Raw genomic sequence first — 26,068 nt, 5'->3', positions numbered from 1 at the left:
CATCCCATATGGTCTGCCAGGAGCGATTTCTGAGCACAGAGCCAGGAGTAACTCCTGAGTGTGGCCAAGTGTGACCCAAAAGGCCAAAAAAAAAGACATAGTTTCTTAGGAAAGGTCAAGTTTTCCCATCTAAGGTGCCTTTTTTGAATGATGATATTAAGATTTACCCCTAGGAAAGATTTCTTTGGGTGAACTCCTAAGGTTTTTGTCTGTGATGAGACATACTTGTTCACAAACGCAATTATTATTATTATTATTATTATTATTATTATTATCATCATTATCATCATCATCATCATCATCATCATCATCATCATCATCATAGTATTGGAATCATTTCTCTGACACCAAGAAATAAAAGTGATGATCTTATTTTCAGTAAGTCTCTACTTCCTCATACTGAATTTTAGATTCCCATCCTTTGTAGCCCCAAAGGAATTTAATTAATTCTCACACATTTCTCTTGGATTAGTAGTGCACTGATTAGTGTTATATTAGCAGATGCAAATAATTTTGTTGATAAAGCAGGGAATTGAAAATTAAACTAAAAAATAGGCATTACAGGAAGGTCAATAAACATTACAACCAAAATCTACTGAAGAACTGTTTCATAGTTCCAAACACTTTCAAAGCCTGCACCTGATTTTTATAAAGAATTGGGTTAAAAATATCTTATTCATGTCACATTTTTAATACTGAGTTATCATCTATTTGAAATTTATTTTAACTTCTAATCTGGGTTTAAATTTTTAGGAAGGCTAGTAAACACTATAACCTTTCTTTTTGGTCTTCTTTTATCTTTTTCTCTTTTCTTCTTTCCTTCCTTCTTTCCTTTCTTCTACTCTGCACAGCTTGCTGTATTGAATTGTATGAACCCAGGGAATATGAAGTCTTTGGACTTTGAAAGAACAACCACCTCTCTTATACCTCCATGCTGCAATGGACATGTAAGAGAGAGGCTACCTGTATTGCCTTTGCACAAGAATAGGTTGTCCAGAAGACGACTTCATTCTGAACACTGCTGGTAGTTGTTGCAGTGTAGAATTAGCAAAGGATTGTCACCATTATTTTCATAATGAACATTAGCCTAATTATTAGCCCTACCTTGTATAGAATAGTTTTACATCTGCAAGACATTAGGTCCAAAATTCTTAAAAGAGTTCAGTGATAAAGTATAGATTTTTTTTTTTTTTTTTTGGTTTTTGGGTCACACCCGGCATTGCTCAGGGGTTACTCCTGGCTGTCTGCTCAGAAATAGCTCCTGGCAGGCACGGGAGACCATATGGGACACCGGAATTCGAACCAACCACCTTTGGTCCTGGATCAGCCGTTTGCAAGGCAAACGCCGCTGTGCTATCTCTCCGGGCCCTAAAGTATAGATTTTAAGTGCCTCAGAGTGTAAGACAATATCTTTGTATACTTTGTATACTTTTTAAAACTATTATGATAGAATTCACACTGCACTGGGCTCATGGGCTGGGCATCTTATATATGAAGCTTTAGTTGCGACTGAAGTATTCAGAGGCTTCCGGGACTATACTCTTGTACTTGGAGAGGCCTGCAAGGATCAGAAATAGGGTCTTACACATGCTAAATATGTGTTCTATATGTCAGCTTATTTAAGGTCATAGTATTTTGATTCTTGTTTATCTCTGGCAAGTATAACCATTATTCAGTTGCCCCATTTCCAATAAAATTATAAGAATTTATCAAACAAAATGTATATAAGATTTTAATAATCAATATGTTCAATATCACTTATTACATTACAACTAACTACAATTGCCACAAATGACTGAGGGATCTGATTCCATCCCTTTATATATGAGTCTCAGGTTCATCTCAGCTATTATCAGACACATTGTTCAGATACACTGGTTATCACTGAAAAGGAGAAAATGGCCAAGTGCCCAGCTGGTGCATTTTCTGTGTAATTAACCCAGATTTCTTCACTTTAGATTTTATTGGGGGAAAATACGTATACTTTTAGCTGAGTGTCTTAGCTAGAATTTGGTTTTCTTAACCAATTCTTTCATGCTATCTGCTGTGTTAAAATTCTGAGAGCTGGCTTTTTCTATTACAAAGTAGATTCATTTTTTGGCACAGGCTCAAATCCTATGGACATGTAGATGTGTAGTGCTTCTCAGTGGCTGTAACCTGAGGACTTTATTTAAACTGTTCTTTTTATCTACAGTAATTTGGTGTCAGGAAGGAATAGGATCTTTATCAACAAAGGGCTGCCAGAACCCCAACTGCTTCTTGAGTAGCTGTAATAGATGACTAATGTTACAACCAACTGAGGGGTTCAGTTTTTGCTCAAAAGGCTTTTCACTAATACGGTGGTATTCCATATCCCTATGTTCATCTCAGAGCCCAGTGGTCTCCATCTGACTTTCATTATGTTTCTTAAGGATCAGTTTTACAACTGGAATCAGAAAAGCAGTCAAAGTAATTGCATGTGGCAATCGGTGGAATATAACAATTTTTCTTGGGAAAATGTGATGTATTATAAAGAAAATATTCTTTTTTCTCACAAATACAGGATTTGTTGTTTCCCAGGGCAAGAAGGGGCCATGTATAGGCTCTGGCACTACTTCTCATATCATCTAATCTCCCTAGAAAGTGCTTGTACCTACCAGGATAGACAGCTGGTTTCCTCCCAAGGATATCTATTCCTCCTCTGAGACTAACAATTTGGAAATGTTTTACTACATTGGAGATGAAATTCATCTCTCTGAAGCTACATCCGTTCAAATTAAATAACTTGAGTCAACAGAGTAAACCTAAACCTCTTTCAGATACTCTTGGGCACCTCTAACCTCAATCTCTACATTTTCCCATGCCAAGATATAATATCAATTCTTTTTGAATATGAAACAGATTTAATTTCCTTAACTAGTCTGGCCACTCTTCTTGGAAATAACACAGACCTGTCTATATTCCTCTTAGAGGCATTTTTATGTTGAATGAAATTCAAGACTTTTAATCAGAATATCCATGTTTATTAAGAGCACTTCTACATACTACGTATAGGAACTTTGGCAAAATATTTACTCTTTTCCTCACTATGTATAGTAAAAGTAAATAAAAGTGGCTCAATCCAGAGTCAAAATAAACAACAAGTTAAAATTAAATCTCTAACTATAATGTATATTAAATAAAATATAGAATTATCAGTGGAATTCTGAGATCTCAGAGCAATAAAAAATGTCTAAGATAGAAGTGTTTTATGTTATCTGAGAATGTCTTTTTGTGATGTAAAGTAGACCTAAGACAGGGAAATTTTCTGATAATTAAGCAGACTAGTTTATAGTGTTTATAAGAGCTTTCTTCAATCTTTGTATTTATGTATATGTACATATATATTTATGAACCAGATTAAATTACTTCATGATTGGTTGAAAATCTTTGGCCAGGAAGTTTATTTCAATCTGTGGAGCACATATTGAAGAACAGGATTTTAAAAAGGTGAGGATTTGAGTGGAGAAAAGCAGATCCACTCAAGAGATTTTGGATCTGATTTAAAGCATAAGGGGAAGTGACAGGTTTGAAGAACATATATTATAACATCTGAAATATATTTGTAAAGTTGCTCTAGTGCTTGAAGGAGGAAAAGGTACAAAAGACAAAGACATACTGGGACAATCACTTAGGAGGCAATTGCCTAAATTTAGGAAGATGTTAAAATTATGTGATCTATCAATTTTATAAGGTTTAAATCAGAAGAAATACTCTATGAATATAAGACATAAACATTATAAATAAATTTTCTAAAATTACATAGGATTCCTCCAACTTGAGCAGTTGGTTCATCAATTTGCACATCAGTTTGTTCCTTTGTGAAAGTGTTATTATGACATGAACTCACAAGGGTTATCATGGGGATTAAATGTGTTTCTTTATGAGCATCCAGTTAGATTATCTTTATAATGATTTGTTCACTATTATAGCATGTCCATCCTATATTGCATTTTCAGATTCTAGCATCATTTTTGACATTTTATTTTTAGGGAACATGAAACTTTAATCAGGTAAACTTGAGGCCACTCTCAATAATAATGGGAATGAGTAGTCCCAGACTGGGATCCAAGGATAAAGAATTCCCTTGCAGTACATGGCGCTGTTTAACCAAAAGTACTGTGGCCTGACATTTTTTTTATTAAATATTGGTTATGGATAAGAAAAATATGTGTTTGATGTGACCAGATAAGTGTTTATTATACTCTGCAAGCTATGTTTTTCTAATACAAGGTAGAATAAACACAACATGTGAAAGAAAGGATATTCTGTGACCATTGTATTTTGCTTTCCTGGATAATCAACCTTGTCATATTAAAATTTTCAACATCTTGATCATTTTAACAATTTAATGTGATGGTCCTGATAAAGCCTGTCTTTAATCTTTTAGAAAACTCCAACTTTAATATGTTGTGACTCCTCTGCCATTGTGTGGAAAAATAATATACTATGATTATGCCTTGGTCTAGGATATTTCTTTTTATAATATGTTCCCCAAGTTGAATAATGCTCCTTATTTTACAGGCATCCCAGGAAGTGACTATGTGAATTCCAACTATATAGATGGTTATAGAAAACAAAATGCCTATATTGCAACCCAGGGATCTCTCCCAGAAACATTTGGGGACTTTTGGAGAATGATATGGGAGCAACGGAGTGCCACGGTGGTTATGATGACAAAACTAGAAGAACGATCTAGGGTAAGGAGAGAGATCAATTTCCTCATACTTACATCTTTTTTTCAGCCCTTTTCTTGCTCTTTGCATTTTTATTAAAAGCTAAATTAACCTTTCCCAAGATTTGGTTTATCACAGACACTGATTGTATAGATATCAACTTCTGATTAAACCACTTCTTAACACTCTCATGCATCTTTCACAAAGGAAATTCTTCGTGCCACAATGTGTATGATTTCCAAAAGGAAAAATGAGTGATACTTATGAAGTCAGCAGCTTAGTAGAGAAAATAGGTGGTAGCTTTGACCTCTTTATAAAATTTACATTGAATGAGAACATACCAAATGTGGTAGAAAATTTGTACTTCCTAATTTGTACTTCCTAGTATTTTCACCTATTTAAGTGCTAACATTTCTGTGAAAAAGGCTCTTTATTTGGTGGTAGAATTGAGTCACACCTGGTGGTGCTCAGGGGTTACTCCTGGCTCTGCCCTCTGAAATCATTCCTGTCAGACTCGGAGGACCATATGGGGTGCCAGGAATCAACCTGGGGTCCATCCAGGGTTGGCCACATGCAAGGCAAATGCCCTACTGCTGTGCTATTGCTCCAGCCTGGAAAAAGGTTCTTTAAATTATTAAAATTAGTATAAATTAAGTGAGGATAATTTGGAAAATGATTTGAGTATTAGTACAGCTGAGAAAACACATAAATGTACAGAAGGTATTTTGCTAGTTTTGACTTCTCCAAAATGAATAGATTTTAATAACGGAATCATAATAAGGTACTGGAAAGGAGTTTTATTTATCATATGGGTCCCATATATTGGTTCCTGGCACATTAGTTAAGTGCTCTTGATTTTCAAAATGAAAACATAATGGGTAAGCAGTATACCATATTCCCAGTGAATGGACAAAGATTCTAGCCGTATAATGAAAATCAATCTTTATCCTTGAGAATTTAATGAAGCCGACTCTGAGAGACCACTTATAAGTGCACATAGGCTCACTGAAGAGAGGGACTGTCAGGCCAGAATTTGGAACTGTATGTTTAAAATCTCTTTCATTAGACCCCCAGAAGCCTCAAAAAGGATATTTAAAAAACTGTTCAAGCCTGAGCCCATATCCTATATAATTTTGGGTTGTTTAAACATACATAACAGTCCATCTTAGTTCAGAGGTGTAGATAGCACAGACATTGCAACATTACTGTTCAGGTGAATTATAAGGGGAAATTTCAGGCTTACAAAAATATGAGAAGAAACAGGAGAGATTGCACAGCATCCATATATACCAACAGGATCTAATTCCTGAGTGCAGAGCTAGGAGTAGCACCAAGAAACAAAAGGAACAAAACAAAAAGAAAATAAAACATGAGAATTCTGAGTTAGTGCCTCAAAGAGAAGATACTTATCTGCTTGATCCAATCGCATCTTTTTGAAGCATGTGTCTGAAAGAAAAATGGTTTTAAGTCAAATTTAGGTAAAATCTGTAATAACTGTGAAGATAAATATCTTTATCATTTAATATGATTCAAAAAAATTTTTCCAAATATATAAGTGGTTTCATTATTAACTTGTACTCAAAATAGCCTCTAGTAGCAAGCCTTTTTTCACACCCCATCAATGAGTTTAATTGTTAATATTTATAACATTAATACTTCTAGTGACCTTGATAGTTCACAGTAACCATCTGAGATAAACACTTTTATAATCTCCAGTTATATATAAGTGAAGTACTAATACACCTAACTTTTCAGAAAGTCAGACAAAACATTCAGCTAGAGTGAAGACCATCTTCTAGCTCCAAAGCTTGTATAAATAACCATCAAGTCATGCTGCTTATTAATGCTTCTATAGCTGAGACACTAAACTATTATTTCATGGTATACATGTAAATTCCAGCTACCCAAACTCCTCTGCCTGGAGATACTGACAAGTAACAAGCAGTCATTTGCAAAAGTTGTTTTCAGTAAAACACACATTTTTATCTTGACACTACAGCCTTCATTAAACCTTGCACAGAAACTTGTTTTGAAATAACCAAATGAAATTCTGCCTTTTTTCTTCCTAATTGTTTCTAATAATAAAGTTAGGTCTACTGGCCCCACTGCCTGTGCATCATCTGATGGTAATGAGCAGTTCTTGGCAGAAGGCATTGTGACTTAAATACCTACAGTTTATCTTTATGTTGCAGACTACCTTCTCCCCTTCCCATCTCAGACAGAGGAACTTATTTGGAAGTTACTAAATGAACCTCTGTTTGTTCCCTTTATTAATTACTCTTTGCTCTTGCAAGTTAACTTTCTCCTTTTTTTAAATGGCCTAAGGAAGCTGATTAAATAGCTTTCTTCTAATTTTTATTCTGTGGTGGTTCCATCTATCCCCACACTTGTGATTATCTACAGTTGCCAGTAGTGTCCTCTAGAACTTAGTGACTATATGAATGAAGGAAAGTAGAGGCAGTAGAGCTATCTAACAAAGAACTGGTCCTTCATATTATTCACCTGATTTCTTTTTTTTTTTTTTTTTTTTTTTTTTTTTTTTGTGGTTTTTGGGTCACACCCGGCAGTGCTCAGGGGTTATTCCTGGCTCCAGGCTCAGAAATCGCTCCTGGCAGGCACAGGGGACCATATGGGACGCCGGGATTCGAACCGATGACCTCCTGCATGAAAGGCAAACACCTCACCTCCATGCTATCTCTCCGGCCCCTATTCACCTGATTTCTGATCTTCCTGCCTTCTTAAACATTCCTACCTTCCCACTTTTCTCTCCAGTTTTGTTGTTTGTTTGTTTGTTGTTTGTTTGTTTCACTTAAAGTACCAGGGAGAAAGAGAAGGTATATCTATCTACTTTGTAATCAGAGTTACACTATAAAAACCATGTCAAAATAGAGAATAAATGTTACCAAATATATGTCTCCAAACTTGTGAATTTTGTGAGTTGACCAGAAGATTCAGCGAATTCACAATTTCCAGCCAAAACAGATCTTCAGAATAGATACTTGAACTACTCACCTTTCCTTATGAACTGTGTTTAGCCTCTCTCATAAAGTGAGGTGGTCCAAATACTTGAAATAAATCACCTCTCCAAGGGCCGAATTCTGCAATTTCACTGTTGATTAAACCTCAGCTTCTTGGTTATAAGAGGGAAATAGTGTGTATGTGTGTTTGTGTGTGTGTAAACACTTCAGTATATTGGAAGCTTGCAGCAATACTTAACGGGAGGTTTAGGAGTGGGAAAGAGAAAAGAAAAGGAAATAGTAGATAAGATAATGTGTTTTACAAAACCTTTTAGCATCAAAGTGGGAAAAGAGATATATGACATAGATGGCACAGGCATTCACAAGCCTAATCTAGAGCTTATTCACTAATGGGATAGATAACAAGTTACTGCCTCTCTCAAAGTTTCATTGCTGACCCTGGCCCTTCTTTTGTTTGTTGTGTCTGGCATGATTGCTGTAGGGGTTGACTTAGATAATGAAAGTCAAGGTAGATCATTGCATCTCAACTACATGATATGGAGAAACTGGATTCTAAAACATTAAAACTTTATTTCCTCTAGCTAAATTACAAATTATTTAATTTGTGTTCCCCAGTGAATACAAATAAACACAATGAACACAAATTTTATTCTTTTTTTCTTCTATGATTGGAAATGAACCTTTACCTCATTCTCATACTTTACATGGCATATTCTGCACCCTGTTCTAAGAATAGCACCACCATTTATTGTGGTTCAGAGGAAATGTGAGGAGAGAAAGAACAAAGGACTTTTGTACACTTACTTGCCTTTCTTTCCCCAGAAGAAATTCTCTAAATATCTCAATTCAAAAAACTTGTTGATCAGTCTGAATGAGGCCTATACATTGACTGTGAGATTTCTACTATAGTCATATCTTAAAGCAACACACTGAAAATACTAATAAGGGCATGGTATACGTGCAGTAATAATGATGGGTAAAGATCAATATATTCTCAATATCATGCTTTCTTTCGGTTCAATTCTATATTCTCTACATTTTTTAAAATTTGAGTATGCTGGCCATTCTCCCTAAATAATCTATCTCTCTTTTCCTCCAGCTATCTGTTTTGCATCAACCTGGCTCCCTCTCAGTTTTGTCACATTGGCTTCACTTCCACAAAGCAGCAGTGCTTTATAATCTTTGCAAGAGCTTCTACAACTCTCTCATGAAAAAGGCTACTCAGTTCATTAGCATGTGTTAAATGTTTTCACTGGCTCTTGGCTAGAGAACTGACCATTCTTAGCATTTGAATGTTTGAAGAAGCCCTGACTAGTATAAGTGATGACTCAAGGCTTAAATTGGTCTTTTGAACAAATCTCTAAATTCTTTCTTGTTCAGATACAATTACTGACCCTCAAATGTGTCCTTGAATTGCAGCCTTAATTGAAAAGATTAAATTTTATATTCATTTATTTATCTACCCTGAAGAAATAAAACTGTGTAAGTTGAATATTTTCCCTGAGTTTCACCAAGGTAAGTAAAGAAGCAAAACAAAATAAAAGGTTGAAGACTGGATATTTGAAGGCAGTGTACGATTGCTGCCTAAAAACACACAGATCACAGTTAAGCCTTATAAAACATACTATGTGACATGAAAAACTGTTCAAAGATTTAATTCCACATTCCATCTATTTTATTTGAGGGGGAGGTTGTTGTTGTTTTTTTGTTTTTGTTTTGTTTTGTTTTTGCCAAACCTTCTCGAGTCCTATGTAGTTAATTGATTCAGTAGCAAGTTATTATAATGACACAGGCTGTGGTCTCATTATTTTCATGTTTCATAAACATGCTAATACACATATGAATTGATTTGAGTAACCACAGGGAAAAAATTTTGAAAAAAAATGGAACACTGGTGAGTTAATAAGACATATATCATTAGAATTTCTACTCAAGGCTGTTACTTGTTGGCAAACTCTTTTGAAGAATTATTCTCTTAGGAACTATTTGCAGAGGTGATTCCTACATCAAGAAGCACAAGTATGTGGGCATTGTTTTTAGCTTTTTATATTTGTTTTTCAACTGAAGTACATCAGACAGAATTCATAAATCTTTGCTTAGAAAATTCTTGGGAAGCCTTTGTTAGTATAGAAGTGGAAATGCTTAACCTAGATTGAGCATCCTGTTGTCCCTACCACTCTACTTGAATCATGGCTTATGGGTGACAGCTTTTGTTGCTTCTATTATCTACTGAGCCATATAGTAAAAATAGATTCTGACATAAAATTGCCTTTTTAAGAGCCAAAGTGGTAGAACAACAGGATGGGCATTTGCCTTGCACTTGGCTGACCCTAGCATTCCATATGGTTCTCTGAATAGTACTAGTAGTTCTTGAGCACAATGCCAGAAGTAAACCCTGCGCACTGTGGGATTTAGCAATGCAAGCTTTTCTTTTATATGTTAGGGATACGGAGTAAATTTTGCCACTCAACAAGTGAAGCATAACTTTGATGCAGCTAGAGGAACCTGGGAGATATATGAAGTGGAGAGAAAAGAGAGAAGGCAACCCCAAGAAGGGAATTTGCTTCTTCTACTTTCTAAACATGCAGAAATGGCTGGGAGCTCTAGAACCAATAAAGTCTGCAATGAGCTCCTACATGGCATGGACCTAAACTCAAGGCATACCTGACATTCACTTGGTCTGCCTGGTGTGGGAGTTGATCCTTGCCACCTGAGATATTTTGGGGGGTGCCATGGACTAAAGCTAGAGCAAGAAATTGCTCTTTACAAAAAAGCAAAGTCAGTCCTTGACCTTGTCAGTCCTTTGTCCATACCTTTGTATTTTCTGTCCATAGCCTTCTCACACAGAAAAGAATTTCAGAGGGAGATGAGCAGTGAATTTCTCCCAGTTTGCTCCACATGGGTCTTTCTACCCAGTTGAGTCAGTTGCAAGGGTGATTGCCAAGAGATCAATAGATGTCCCTGGACATTTCTTTCCTGCCCTTTGAGCTCCAGTCTTCTCTGGATCTGTGATGATTCCAGTTAAAGATTTTTCTGGCCTTAGACACTAGTCATTTTTTGAGACTATCTGGTTTTATTATTTCCAAGAATTCATTGTCATGGGGGGAAGCTTCCCTATGTACCTTGCTGCCTCAATTTGAATCATTATTTAATGTAGATGGACCACATTGGGTGGGTTAGAAGAGAAGAAGTCTGGAACTGATTTCTATCCAAAGCCATCTTTCTATTCCAAAATAGAGAAGCATATAGTGGACGACACTCACTGTTAGAACAGATGTGGTCAAATACATCATAGCTCTATCTTAAGTCAGTGAATGGGAAAACTCTAAGTGCAAAGAAATGGTCAAAGGAGTAGGACTGGTTTTAATTACCCTATGAGAATAGTTTAGAGAATTCAAATATGGAGACTGACATCTTGGCAGTGGAACACTTCTGACCTTATGTTACTCCTCTTTCTCTGTGTCCTCCCCAGTCCTTGAATGTCATCTCAGTAAATTTCCCCTAGCTGAATGTAATTGAGATGAAAACACATTCACATTTGTTCTGTGGCAAAGAGGGCAATTTTTGACAAATCATACACACATACACACACACATACATACATACATACATACATACATACATACATACACACACACACAATGAATAAAGCAGAATTTGGTCATATGTTTTCTTATTTTTCTGCAAAACAGTATCTTGAGATTTTTTCCTCAAACATGAGGTTTTTTTCTTTTAGGTTAAAATTTGGCAGAATTCCTTTGAAGATTATAAATGGCAGTATTACTGTTTTTGTTGTTATCATATTTGGAAGGCCCAGGCTTGGCTAGTGGCAGACTAATTTTTGGCTCCTCTGGTTTATCAAGGTTCGGTAAGTTTAATGGAGAACAAATGCTTTCCAAATGCCAGGTCTGTGTCCTTTTCCAAATAGAAATGGAAGTGCCAAAGGCCTTGAACATTTAATTTCTCAAACTCCAGCCTTAAGCTCTGCCTATCTAGGGCAACAGAAACTGCTTTTTTCTTAAGCTACTCTAAGAACAGCAGCACAAATACTGCCTTTGGAGTCTGCATGATGTATGGGATTGTTTTTGAAAAGTGGTAGATACTTAATGTAAATAGGACACTGGCAACAAAAAGAATGATGCTCCAGTTGGCAACCTAAAGGATGTTTGGTTTCTTATCTAGCAAGTTCCACACTCTTGTTTTTTTCTTCTCCAAACTGTTTCAGATAAAAGATGAAAAAAAATCTCACCAATTACTTTCCATTTGCTAGCTTCTGATTTTTTTTTACCCTATTTCTCCACCCACCACCATTATTATAATGGTAGCTACTAACATTTATATAAACCAGAAGCTACATGCCTGAAGCAATGATTTGGAATGAGTGCAGATGATCTTGGTCTCTGCATGAACTTCTCTATGAGGGTTATATTTTGAGACTGAATTTTGAGAAGTAGCAAAGTCTGCAACAATATATGTATAATAGTGGTAAAAATACATAAATGTATAATTACTAACTATGCATAAATATGCTATTTTTTTCTTCTTTTTTTATTTTTTATTTAAACACCTTGATTACATACATGATTGTGTTTGGGTTTCAGTCATGTAAAGAACACCACCCATCACCAGTGCAACATTCCCATCACCAATGTCCCAAGTCTCCCTTCTCCCCACCCGACCCCCACCTGTACTCTAAACAGGCTCTCCATTTCCCTCATACATTCAAATATGCTATTTTAATATAAACTTTGCCACCTACTAATATGCGTTCAATGACATAAGATGTTATATGATGGTGCAGAGGTAGCCACCAGGCAAACAAGAGTAGACAACTATGTGATTAGAGCTGATTCAACTGAACTCAAGAGTTGTTGGGGCTGAAATACAAATTCAGTTTATAAACTCAAGTGGAAATCGCTGATGCCCAAGTACTGCCCGACAATGGCAAAAGAACATGTCACACATTTTTTTGTCTGGTTATAACTAAGTGCCAGACCCTTGAGATATAATGATTATCAACTTAATGGAGGAAGTTATTGGAAATGTTTTGTGTAACTCTCTATATAATCTCTAGCAATATATTGCTTAGTGCATTCAGGCTGCCCTAACAGACTCTAATAAGTTAAGTGTCTTATAAACAACATAAGATTTCTCAAAGTTCTGGAAAATAGAAAGTAAAATATCAAGTTGCCAGTAATTTCCAGTGAAATTTTCTCACAATATCTAAACCTTTCTTATATTTTCCCTTATGAGCTAGATATTTGTAAGTGTATAATTATTTACATATTCCCAATAATAACATTGATTTTTATTATCTAGATTTAGGTTACTTTATTAAATGAAAATTTCTGCCCAAACTGAATAGATACCAGTGTAAACAACCAAGTAGCCTTGTATTACTTATTGTCCACTAAGCCCATCCTTAGCTAAATAATGTATTTCAAAGTACCATGTACGAAATGCTTTTTGTCTCACTGATCCTGAGGCCTATAGATATTCTGGTTTGCTACATTTGGAATTCTGATCTTTTCCATGCTGCTGTGCTCAATAACTGTACTGAATTGAAATGAGGAGATTTTGTGCTGAGAGTGTTAGGCAATTTGAAAATAAGTCAACCTAAACCATAGTATAGTTGATTATAAAGTTGGCTTCTTCTTCAGTGTCTATGAATTGCCAGGTACTTCTCAGATAAGCTATGTGGGACAAAATGGAACTAGAGAGAAACCATTTCCCTGGAGCTCTATCAATAGATCTATTGGATTAATTCCCGCAAGATAATTTAGGCAATACATTTGCTTGCACGCATTTAAATATGCTTTTTCATTCCATCACCTTATTTTTAATAGTTTGCTATGAAAGAAGAAAAATGAATTAATTTTATTGCATACACAGCGCACTGGTCAACATGTTCTTTCCATAATTATAGAGGAATAAAAGTCTCAACCTCAGAGTTATTCTTTTGTTGCAATAAAAAGGAAAAGTTTGTTCCCCTTTCAGCCAGAAATTAGACCTGGCACATAAAGTGGAGATTTCTGGCATTTGCTCAGCAGTTCCTCTAACCCACAGTTTTGTGCCCGCTTTACTCTAGAGTCAAACACATTCTTTACTCACAGCTGATAAAGTTCAGGTAGATGAAAGGAACTTATCTGTTTGTTTCAATCTTACAACTACCTATTTGCATAGGCAGAAGTTAATAATACCTCCATATTTAGTCAATAATATTGATATATTGGGATCAGAGTCTATTCCTTATTTAAATAAGATGTTAACTCAGGAGCATCTTGCCTTATCTCTGAAAATTTTAAGTAAATGTCTTTTGAATTTAATAATCCATTGACTTTTTCCACATTTAGGTAGTTTATACCAAGGACTATCATATCATAAAATCCATATTAGCTGCTGCATACCTCTTTGTGTCAACCATTGGGTTGTGTAAGTGTACCATTTTAAAAATAATTTATTTGAGGGGAAGGAGCAGTGGTGCAGAGCAGTAAGGCGTCTGCCATGCCAGCGCTAGCCTAAGACCTTGATTCAATCCTCTGACATTCCATATGGTCCCCCAAAGCAGGAGCAATTTCTGAGTGCATAGCCAGGAGTAACCTCTGAGTGTCACCAGGTGTGGCCCAAATAACCACAAATTTTTTAAATTTATTATAACTTTATTATATTTTTAATTAATCTATATTACATATGGTCACAGTGCAGAAACCTGCTATTAGCAGAAAAACTCTGCTCTTATATTTTAATCACATAATTTAAAAATCATTGTTATAAGGTAACACAATTGGGCATTTTAGTTACAGTGTTGATTGAGTTTCAGTAATACAATGTACAATAACCTTCATTAGTACATACTTAGCCATCAATGTCCTCCTAGTGTACTTTCCTGCTGCAGACGGGTTAGCTTTGCTAAGCAGAACCTTCGTGGGTTTCGGGAACATTTTCACGGAGGAGAGAAGTGTGAGCACGAGTGGACATATGAAATAGGAAATAAATGAGACCACACAAAATACATTGTATGGGGACCCCCACCCAAGGGACGAGAGACCAATTTACTTTTCAGCAGATGACTTTTTATAAGCACAAACTCTGGTATGCAAGGTGTTCTCAAAGAGTAGGAGAGCAGTATAATGGGGAAACAAGCCTTAAATTAACATATTAAAGGACCATTCTTCAGGTGAGAAAGAACTCTGCTGGAGGTCAGTGAAATCAGAGCTAGGGATGTTTATGGTTAGCAAAAAGCAGGTTTTTCAAGATACCAGGAGGAGAGAGACAGAGATATTTTGATGTTTAAGTAGTAGCTGCAAAATAGATTTTAGAGGGGCCGGAAATAATTGTTTACCATCATAGAGCTAGACTTAGAAAAACAAGCTGTTGGCACCAGGTTATGCGAACTAGCCAGCAGGGAGCTTTTGGCGGGCTTTTGACACTGACATTTCTTTGTCTGTAGGAGAGCTGAGGCTGAGGCTGGATTTCTATAGTGGCCAAATAGAAAAATGTAATGTTACAGCCATGTTGGAATTACCGCCAATGATCCACGTAAAGGGTCAAATGATTGACTTTGCTAAGCGGGCCTTTTGGCAAATAATTCTTTTAGAGGAAAGCACTGCACCAGGGAAGGGGAAAAACCACGTCTGGTGTGTGCTTTCCTTAAATGGGAAGTAACACTTTCCTAAGATTGGTATTTCTGCATCATAAGAAGGCTCAATTTTTTTTTGAGAAAGTTCCACATTTTCTAAAAAGGCTAGACCAGTAGACATTCTCACACCAGCCATGAATGAAAATCCTTTCTCCGCACAGCCATGCCAATAGAATTGTTCTTGTTTTCTGTGAGGTATGCCAGTCTCTGTGGTGTGAGATAATATATCATTGTTGATTTGATTTATATCTTCCTGAAAATTAATATATGAGTGCTGCAGGCATCTTGTGTCTCAGCATCTTTAGTGAGGAGCAAATCCTTCACGAGAGGAAAATGGGTAATATGAGTGGCCGAATATGAAATATAAAATAATGATACCACGCACAGAGTATGTAGGGTCAACACATCTTCTGGCAGAGTGCGACAAGTTTAATCTTTAGGCAAGGGGATTTATAGGGGTAAAATCAGCCATAGGTATAGTGAGTAATAATTACAATCACAAAGCAAAGTTTAACAGTAAACAAACTTAAGCTATGGGTGTGAGCTATAAGGATTCTGAGTTACAAAGGAGAAGGTTATCACTCAAGACAGTTCTTTGCAAGCTTACTTCAAATGCAAAATCAGGGATTATTAGGAAGTAGAAAATACCTAAGATCATTGTCTATGCTGCGCTGGGCTCTATAGTTTTAGAGGTCAATTAAAGGAAGAACTCAAATTCCCTTAGGTGTGATTAGGTGTGGTTCCATTTTTCTAAGGAGAGTCAATAGCCCAGGGTCTGCTTTCTGGCTTTGCCCTTGATTACCAGAAACTGTAGCTGCAAGGATATACTTGAAAAAGATAAAAAAACCATTGTCTTTGCTTTTGGGGGTTCTTTTAGTAATCTTTGGTGCTGGAATTTCTGAGCCAAATTATTGATAGAGGCCACAATTTTGCCTGAGATTTACAAAGGAGAGATAGCCAAATAATGACCGAAAATGTAATGCCAAGCATCTCTTCAGAAATTTCTCAAACATTCACGCAGGGAAAAATGGTGTCCACAGTGGGCCTTTTGAGGAACCCAATGGGGTTTATTTCAGTTCTCCCCACCAGGAAAATCTGAGGATACATCTGGTGCTGAGCTCCCCTAAAAGTTTATGTATGCCATGACATATGAGCATTTTTCAAGTGCTTTTGGCCATTTGTATTTTTTAATTTTTTTTTGTTTCTAAGTTCTAGCAGTGCCTTGAGTATATTATATATTAACTCCATATGATATGTATTGGGTCAATAGTTTTTCCCATCCTGTGGATAGTCTTTATATCCTAGTTATTCACATTGAGGTACAGAAGCTTCTCCGTTTAATGTAGTCCCATTTGTTTATCTTTGCTTTCACTTGCTTGGTCAGTACTGTTCCATCCTTAAAAATGTATTTATCTTCAGTGTCATAGAGTGTTCTGCTTACATTTTTTTTATCTATGTATCTTATGCTTCTAGATCTGAGTTCAAGGTCATTAATTCATTTTGGTTTTATTTTTGAGCACACCGTGTTAAGCCTTACCAATAGCCTCATGTGAAAGACATTGTTTCCATTTCTACTAGAAGGCTTTGGGGCTTGAGCAATATTAAAGTCTCTCTTGTAAAACTGTTCCAAATTTCCTGAGTCAGTGTTGAAGGCCACTTGCTATTACTTCATTAGTAAAAAGAAAAGCAAAAATCAATATTCCTGTTCAGTTGTTCCGCCTTCATGTTCCTGTATGCATATGGGACATATGGGAGGGAGGGAGGAGCTTCTGACCCTTCTCACACCCACCTCTATGCATGGAGTCTAAAGGGCAGTTCTTCTGCCTCAAAGCACCTGAGATTTTTATCCAGGCAAAATATGGTGAGTGAAGGGTTGTTAATCAAAGACAAATTTTCAAAGGAAGAAGCTAGAGATGATTTGTTTGCATTTGCTAATTAGAAAGAAAAAGTCATTTCTGGTTTTCTCCTGTGCCCATTTTTCTTATTGCTTTTCTGACTTGCTAGTTAATTTTGAATTATTTATTTAGTGTATGACTAAACATGAAATGACTTGAAAAAAAAGTAGTTATCAGGAAACCCCAGGCTTTAAACTTAGCCTTCAGGAATCAGATGAAACCTATGCAGACTATCCAGAGAATAAAATTGATAAAGGAGGGATGAGGGTACTTGCTAATGAAATGAAGAGCATATTGCTTTAGCTGTTCAGATAAGCTCAGGAAAGGCTTTACCCAGCTTCTGCGACGATGTGTGTGCATGTAAACATATGTTAAGATATTAATTTTTGCATAAAATTCTTTCCTGAGAGAAAGCAGCAATATTTAAGTATATTTGCTTTTAAAATGCTTATGGGCCTGAAATGCTACTTTAGCCTTGCACAAGGCAGATAGTTATTGAATTCCCAGCACCCTAAGCACTACCAGAAGTGAAATTTGAGCATGGCCTTGTGTGGTCCAAGCACCCTCCACTCAACTCTCATATTTGCTCATATTTTGCAATTGAATTTGAAATATATTACTTTATTTGGGGGCACACCCAGCTAAGCTTGGGGTTTACTCCTGGCTCTATGCTTGGGGTTCATTCATGATGTGGTTACTGGGACTTTATGTAATACCAAGGATCCAACCCATGTTGGCTGCTTGCAATGCAAAGTATCTTATTAACTAAGGTATGATTTTTGCCCTGAATCTGAAACAATTTGAAACAATAAAATTACAGTTTATTTTTTATTTGAAAAACAAAGCATTTTTTGTTCTATTGGCTAGAAATGTTCACAACATTTACAATATAGTGTGTTGTTTTGTGTACATTTGTTCTCATTTTTTAGAGAGGTAAAAAAATTTTAATTGGGGATTAGAGAGAAAAAGCAGGACAGAAGGCATATCCTGGGTTTGATCATCTTTATCATATGATCCCTCAATATTGAAGGAAATGACGTCCTGGAGGCCTCCGAGCCCCACAGTAAAGGCCCAGGGAAACCCTGCCATATTAGAGTCCCTAGCACCATATCCTTGGGCCCTGGCAAGTTTTGGCTGGTTGAAACTCCCAGGTTTCCTGAGCACGTCCTGAGAGGGCCCACCAGCAGCCCCACAAAAATCTGAATCAAAAGGGCCAGAGTAACAGCACTTTGGTAGGGTGTTTGCTTGCATGTGATGACCCAGGATGGACCCAAGTTTGATTCCCTGAGCACAGAGCCAGGAGTAACCCCTGAGCACTGCCAGGTATGCCACCAAATCCTAAATAAATAAATGTGAATCAATAGTAAATGAAGTTTATGTAAAAGTCAATTATGAGAACAATTACTAGAAGTGTGAAAATAGTATTACTTTAGGCTTTCCTTCATCTTAAGAACAGAGAAGATGGGGCTGGCACTTGAGGTAAGGTATCTGCTTTGCAAGCGCTAGCCAAGGAAAGATCGAGACCGCAGTTCGATCCCCCGGCATCCCATATGGTCCCCCCAAGCCAGGGGCAATTTCTGAGCCAGGAGTAACCCCTAAGCATCAAATTGGTGTGGCCCAAAAAAACAAAAAAACAAAAACAAAAACAAAACCCAACAAAAGAACATATGTACATAGAAATTCACTAAATACACTTCTTTCCTTCATCTCATTTTTTCAAAAGATCTAAGGCTAACCTTAGTTTCCCAGCTTTGAAATATGATTGTGTCATATTTGGCTCTGCATTGACTTGACCTTGTACTTTTATGGAGTTAACTTGTAATTGTTGTGCCTATTTGCAGGAGTATTTTTCCTCAAGAAATGTGAGCTATTTATGTTTATTGGAAAGGATTGCCATAGAGCTAATTGTCACAATTATATTAATTTCTTTCTTTTTTTTTTTTTTGTAATTTTTGGGGTCATACCTGGCAGTGCTCAGGAGTTATTCCTGGCTCCAGGCTCAGAAATTGCTCCTGGCAGGCACGGGGGACCATATGGGATGCCGGGATTCAAACCAATGACCTTCTGCATGAAAGGCAAATGCCTTACCTCCATGCTATCTCTCTGGTCCTGATATTAATTTATTCTTGGTTTTTATTCTCTACGTTAAGTATATTAAGTTATGATTTGGATTTCACTTTTATTTTATTTCATTTCGTTGTATTAGGGCCCTCACCTAATTGTAATTGGGGGTTGTTCTGAGCAGTGATCAGGGGACCATATATTGACAATGATTAAACCTGGGTCTTTCTTATGCAAAATATACATGAGCTCAGTCCATTGAGCTCTTTCCAGCTCTACAAGTTGGGTATTAGTAGATGATCAGAGAACATACAAAGCATTTATAAGTTTATTCATATTATACTCTTGTAATTGGGGGTTGTTCTGAGCAGTGATCAGGGGACCATATATTGACAATGATTAAACCTGGGTCTTTCTTATGCAAAATATACATGAGCTCAGTCCATTGAGCTCTTTCCAGCTCTACAAGTTGGGTATTAGTAGATGATCAGAGAACATACAAAGCATTTATAAGTTTATTCATATTATACTCTTTTCTGCTTAAAGTATTGACTTTTTCTTATTATTTTTCTTTGTGTTAGAACAGTGGTCCTCAAAGTTTTTAAACAGGGGGCCATTTCACTGTCCCTCAGACCATTGAAGGATCAGACTATAGTGAAAATAAAAAAACTATGAACAAATTCCTATGCACACTGCATATATCATTTTTAAGTGAAGAAACAAAACGGGAACAAATACAATATGTGGCCTGTGGGCCGTAGTTTGAAGACCCATGCGTTAGAATTTCTGATAGAAACAGAACCCAGAAAAATAATTCAAGCTTCTAAAACATATGCAAGTATATTTTAATAATTGTATTAAGCCTATTCCACTGATCTGAGTGACTGTCTTGATTCTAATACCATGCTGTTTTGATAACTATTGCTTTGTAATACATTTTAAAGTTGGGGAAAGTAATGCCTTCCATATTCCTTTTCCCAAGGATTGCTTTAGCTATTCGAGGGTTTTTATTTTCCCAAATAAATTTCAGAAGTGTTTGATCCACATTCTTTGAAGAATGTCATGGATATCTTTGGAGGGATATCATTAAATCTGTACAATGCTTTGGGGAGTATTGCCATTTTAATTATGTTAAATCTGCCAATCAATGAGCAGGATATGTGTTTCCATTTCCTAGTGTCCTCTCTTATTTCTTGGAGCAGGGTTTTATAGTTTTCGTTATGTAGGTCCTTCACATCTTTAGTCAAGTTGACTCTAAGATATTTGAGTTCGTGTGGCACTTTTTTGGTTTTTTGGTTTTTGGGCCACACCCGGCAGTGCTCACGAGTCACTCCTGGCTGTCTGCTCAGAAATAGCTCCTGGCAGGCACGGGGGACCATATGGGACACCGGGATTCGAACCAACCACCTTTGGTCCTGGATTGGCTGATTGCAAGGCAAACGCCGCTGTGCTATCTCTCCGGATCCGGGGTTGTTTTCTTAATGTCCATTTTTCTCCCTATCATTATTGGTGTATAAAAAGACCATCGATTTTTGTGTGTTAATTTTGTAGCCTGCCACATTGCTATATGAATTTATTGTTTCAAGAAGCTTTTTGGTAGAGTCTTAAAACAACCCATAATTCTCAGAGACAAAAGAGAGGAGAGCTGGAAAGTACAGCTCACAACATGAAGTTCACCACAAAGAGAGATGAGTACAGTTAGAGAAATAACTACATTGAGAAATATCATAAAAAAGTGAATGAATGAGGGAAGTAGAAATTTGCCTGTCTACAGTACAGGCGGGAGTGGCATGGGGAGGAGGGGGATTTGAGACATTGGTGATGGGAATGTTGCACTGGTGAAGGGGGGTGTTTTAACATGACTGAAACCCAACTACAATCATGTTTATAACCAAGGTGCTTAAATAAAAATATTAATTAAAAAAGAATAAATGTCTACATAACCCCACAAAAAATAATTGTATTAAGACAGAAATTTCCCATTTTAGTGTCTCACTTTTATTTTTAACATAATGTTTATTTATTTTTTATATATAAAAAGATGTTTTTTTACTTACATTGAAATAAAGTACAAAAAGAAAGTTGAAATAAAGCTTTGAAAATTACGTCTTGTAAATTCAGTATGCTTTACTGTATAATAGTAAAAGGAGCTTTTCTCCTTTTTCATACAACTAGTAAGTTGTATGGCAGATAAACCTTTTGTTTTTTCAGCAGATTCACAGAGAGACTGAGTCATTTTAGAAAAGAGAGAATAGAGTAAAATATAAAATTAGTTTTCGCAGAATGTTAACACTTGCATTTTATATAAAACATATAAAATATATATTTATCTAGTAATATCAAGCACAGACCCACAAATTCTAGATTATCTGACAAGAATTAATGACACTATTTATGTGTCAATCCAGAGATTTTAACTTTTTCATCTTTCTCTTTCAAGTTATAGACGTGCTTCCTAGTATTAAATAGCACGGGGTTTTTTTTATCTAAGAAAATGAATCTTAGTTGGTTTCAGATAAGAAATGCTCTCACTTTATTTAAATCTTTTGATATGAACTAGAAAGAATAAATATATTCTGAATAGGGCCTTATAGCAGGGGTCCTCAAACTATGGTCCTTGGGCCACATGTGGGCTTCTGGGGGGATTTATCCAGCCTACCAGGTGTTTTTGCAGCTGTTGCCTATCTTGCTTAGCAGCTGACTCACTCCCGGCCACAGTGCACATGTTGGAATGTGGCTGCACTCTCCAACTCCCCTCCTTCTCTGTCTCTCGAAACCTCCTCTCAGTCTTTGGCTGGGGTCTTCAAACTATACTGTATGGGTCACTGTTGTTCATAGGTTGTTGTTTTTTAAACTATTGTCCGGTCCTCCAATGGTTTGAGAGACAGTGAACTGTCCCCTGTTGAAAAAGTTTAAGGACCCGTGCCTTAGAGAGCCTATAGGAGTGTTATTATCATTTTCCATTATGTTTTTTTTAAAGCCCAAACAACATATTATATAAGTCTGATGATAACTACAGCCTTGGAATGATTCTTTGTTTCACATTAAACTAATTGAGTTGAATCTACTTTACATGGCTCTGCTCAATTCTACTTAAATATTGTAGATTATTCATCTAAAATAAATGAATTTTAAATTATTTAAGCTTTGCACTACTAGAGTATGACCCTCTGAGATTATTTAGAAAAAACATAGTCAGCTCTTTTTCCCCTAGACATTACATATTTAATTTGTTTTGAAAAGAAATGCCATTTATCTTATATTATAAATTCCACAGTGTGTATTGTAAATTGATAGATTTACAAACTATTTCTTCTTTTCTTTAAGCAAGCGTGTTTGCAAATTGTGATAGCTCATGATGAAATAGCTTGTTTCTCTTAAACCTTGATGGATGAGCACTAACTATCTCACTATGTATCTTAAATGCCTATGCATAATATTCCTAGTGTGATTTCTAAATACTATCCCAGAATAAATTTATGTTTTCTTTTCAAGTTCTCTAAAGTTTCAAATACCTCTCCTCGCTATTTTACTCTGTTACAGTCTGCAATATATTTTTCTCCAAGAAAATTGAATCTGTTACTGCTTAGTATTCCTACCAGTTTGAAAAATGTGGTTTATATTGGCATCAGAGCAGTAATTTACATATATTGGGATAACAAGAATGCATGCCAGAAAAAGATCAACTGACAATGAAATGCAGAAATAAAGCTGTTTCCCTTCAACAGAGACTCTGAGTAAAGTTAATAGAGAAATTGATGAGCATCTGTCCTGAATTCATCACTTGTTTCTTCCAGGTGAAGTGTGACCAGTATTGGCCCACTAGAGGCACAGAAACCCATGGGCTTGTCCAGGTGACACTGCTGGACACTGTGGAGTTGGCCACATATTGTGTTAGAACATTTGCACTTTACAAGGTATGTGTTTCCATTTCTCTCCTTGTTTCCCTTTTCCATTATTTAAAGAAAGCTGCTTTTGAGAAATCAGATATTTTAGGGTTTTCTTAAATCTTGGTTCTATTGGCAACAGTAAAGAATGAAATAATTTTTCCATTATCACTCAGCAATTCTTCCTTGTCTGGAAATTTTTCAGTAAATATGGAACTGTTTCTCTGGATGAAAGTTTTGGCAAATGAATAAATGAAGAAAGAAACTCTTCCCAGAACATATAGCAGAAGTCTTTCTGATAACTTATCCCTGAAAAATATAATAATAATCTGTGCCTAGGAATTTTATCTTCTTGAGCTAATATTGTTTACAAGTAACTTGAGGTTTATCTCGCAAGAGTATTTCCCTAAAGATTTGAGATACAAGGGAGAATTAAGTCTGCACATATTTTTTGTTATTTTTTCATGATGTTATTCACCTTTATTGTCTAAAGACTAAAACCTTGGGAGCTCATCCAGTGTTTCTCCTTCACAGAATGGTTCAAGTGAAAAGAGAGAAGTAAGACAATTCCAGTTTACCGCATGGCCTGATCATGGTGTTCCAGAACACCCTACACCTTTTCTAGCTTTCTTACGAAGAGTAAAAACATGTAATCCTCCTGACGCAGGTCCCATGGTTGTGCACTGCAGGTATGAACCAATGGAAGCCTTTGCTATTCTCGAAATTCTACATTGAAGAGCCAGATTGTTTTTCCTTTGATATTCTCTTTCCAACTTCTTAATACTTTGGAACAGTCAAATGTCTATAATAATGAGTCTGGGTTTTCTCCTGACTGGTAATATTATATAACTTATTAATATTTTAACTTAATTCTGATCAGAATTTTATATATCTAATTATACAATATAATTATTCAATATGTTTATACAATGTGTTATTCATGTGGAGATACTTTCAGCCTTATCTTTTCATCTCCATCTTGATCCTCAGAAACCAGGACAAGAGCCTTTGAGGATCTGCCACAACATTACAGACTTTGCATGAATCTTACACACTGGAAATTTGTTTACGTTAGTGGAAAAATGCCTTAGTATGGTCAAAGCAAAAGTCTGATCTTCCTCTGGTTGATGCCAGTAGGCAATAGTTTTACCAGTACACATAACCATAAGCCCTCACTTACATCATGCTTAGCTTCTTGTAAACATACTCTTTTGTCAAAAGAACATATGAAAGCAGATTCTTAAATAATATCAACATCAGCCAAGATTTTTTTTCTCAGTGTTATAAGGATGTTGTGCAAAATGAGCTTTGAAATCCTGCTGTGCTTTGTTATACAAACTTATTCACAGACCTCAAAGAGTTATTATGATGGAGTTTGGGTGTTGCTTTGTTCTAAACTCAACTTGATTATACAGATCTCTTATGAGATTTATTTTGTTTTGTTTTTTGGTTTGGGTTTTGGGTTACGTGGACCATGCCCAGCGCTGCTCAGGGGTTGTTTTTGGCTCTGTACTCAGGAATTATTGCTGGTGGTGCTTAGGGTATTTTATGGGATGCCAAGGATCAAACCCAGGTAGACTGCATTGCAAAGCAAGCACCCTACCCACCCATTCATCCTTCAGCCCCATCAAATGTTTTATGATGGAGTTTGAACAAGAGAAGACAGAACATTTTGACTCACTGAAGAAATACTATCCTTATATGCCTACTCATACAGATATGTCACTCATACAGACACATAAACATATACAACTACAGATAAAAATAAGTACACACAAAAACATATATACATATATTTAATGAGGAAAAATATTAGCAAAATTTTCAATGAAAAAGAATTGAAAATAAATTATTTTAATGCATGTATGAAATGTAGCATGTTCCAACTGCTCAATTCTAACAAATAAAAAACATTAACAAAAGTTAAGTACAGATTGCATTTTACCTCTTCTTGATAATAAGAAAAAAGGCATAAGTAACGGTATGGACTTCATACTAGGTACTTGAGGGATAGAAAATAGACTACAAGGTTGTAAGTAAGATACATGTTTATGCTGCCATATTTCAAAAATTCTACCTCTCAGTCTCTCTCACATACATACATGCATACACACACACATAGAGTTCTGTCTAAGACACCTGGACTCACCTTAGTGGGAGTTGATTCTACAGAAATAAGGAAATAAAGATGAATGTGCATAGCTAATAGCTCCTGACATTTGGAAGTGCTGTGCCTGAGGCTCTAGAGAAGCTGTGTATTGAAACAAACAAAAAGAAATGTACATATATGGGTGGAAGAAATGTGTTAGCAACTTTGAAACAGTGATAAAAGATGCATTAGAAACTGAGTTTGAGATTTGACTTGTGTTTTCTTTTAAATATCCTCATATGTCAGTCCAGAAATTTTAGTTATATTTAGGAAAGGTCAGTGACTAAATTATGGTGAATCCTTGACTTGGCTGCATGTTTTCTAACACTTGAAAACATACATTTTCAGACATAGCAGTTTAATAATCATTCCTAATAACAACTATTGCTATCCAATGACAGCTAGTTTAAATTTTATTTTAAAGCAAAAAGAAATTATGCAGGAAGCCACACCAACCAAGTCATACGGAAGTACTGATCAGTTACCATGATCATGTTGCTATATTACGTATATATTATGATTGCTCTACTACTATATATGAATATTTTCTTAAATACAAATTCAAAGTAAATCCAAGCCTTCTGCAGATCTATTAAAAAGGAGATTTTTCTTTTCTTTATTAATAGTTTTATTGAATAGAATTCATAAACCATAAAATTCACATCCCAGTGAATTATAAAATGTATATTGTAATCATTTGTAGTGTGTTTATAGAGTTGTGAAGCTTTACTTCTATCTAAACTCAGAATATATTGACTCTAAGTA

General features: G+C 35.9%; 1 protein-coding gene across 3 annotated transcripts in view; it reads left to right on the top strand.

The window, feature by feature from the left end:
• Window positions 1-26,068, top strand: part of PTPRD (protein tyrosine phosphatase receptor type D) — a 1,813,832-nt gene that overhangs the window by 1,732,465 nt on the left and 55,299 nt on the right. For all 3 annotated transcript variants that reach the window (XM_049770278.1, XM_049770286.1, XM_049770270.1), the window contains 3 exons: window positions 4,543-4,718; window positions 23,065-23,184; window positions 23,689-23,843. In XM_049770278.1, the coding sequence (XP_049626235.1) occupies window positions 4,543-4,718; window positions 23,065-23,184; window positions 23,689-23,843 (451 nt within the window). The remainder of the gene's footprint in view (window positions 1-4,542; window positions 4,719-23,064; window positions 23,185-23,688; window positions 23,844-26,068) is intronic.

This window comes from Suncus etruscus, chromosome 1 (genome assembly GCF_024139225.1).
Source record: "Suncus etruscus isolate mSunEtr1 chromosome 1, mSunEtr1.pri.cur, whole genome shotgun sequence".
Classification (NCBI taxonomy): domain Eukaryota; kingdom Metazoa; phylum Chordata; class Mammalia; order Eulipotyphla; family Soricidae; genus Suncus; species Suncus etruscus.
This window is presented reverse-complemented; position numbering and strand designations above follow the sequence as displayed.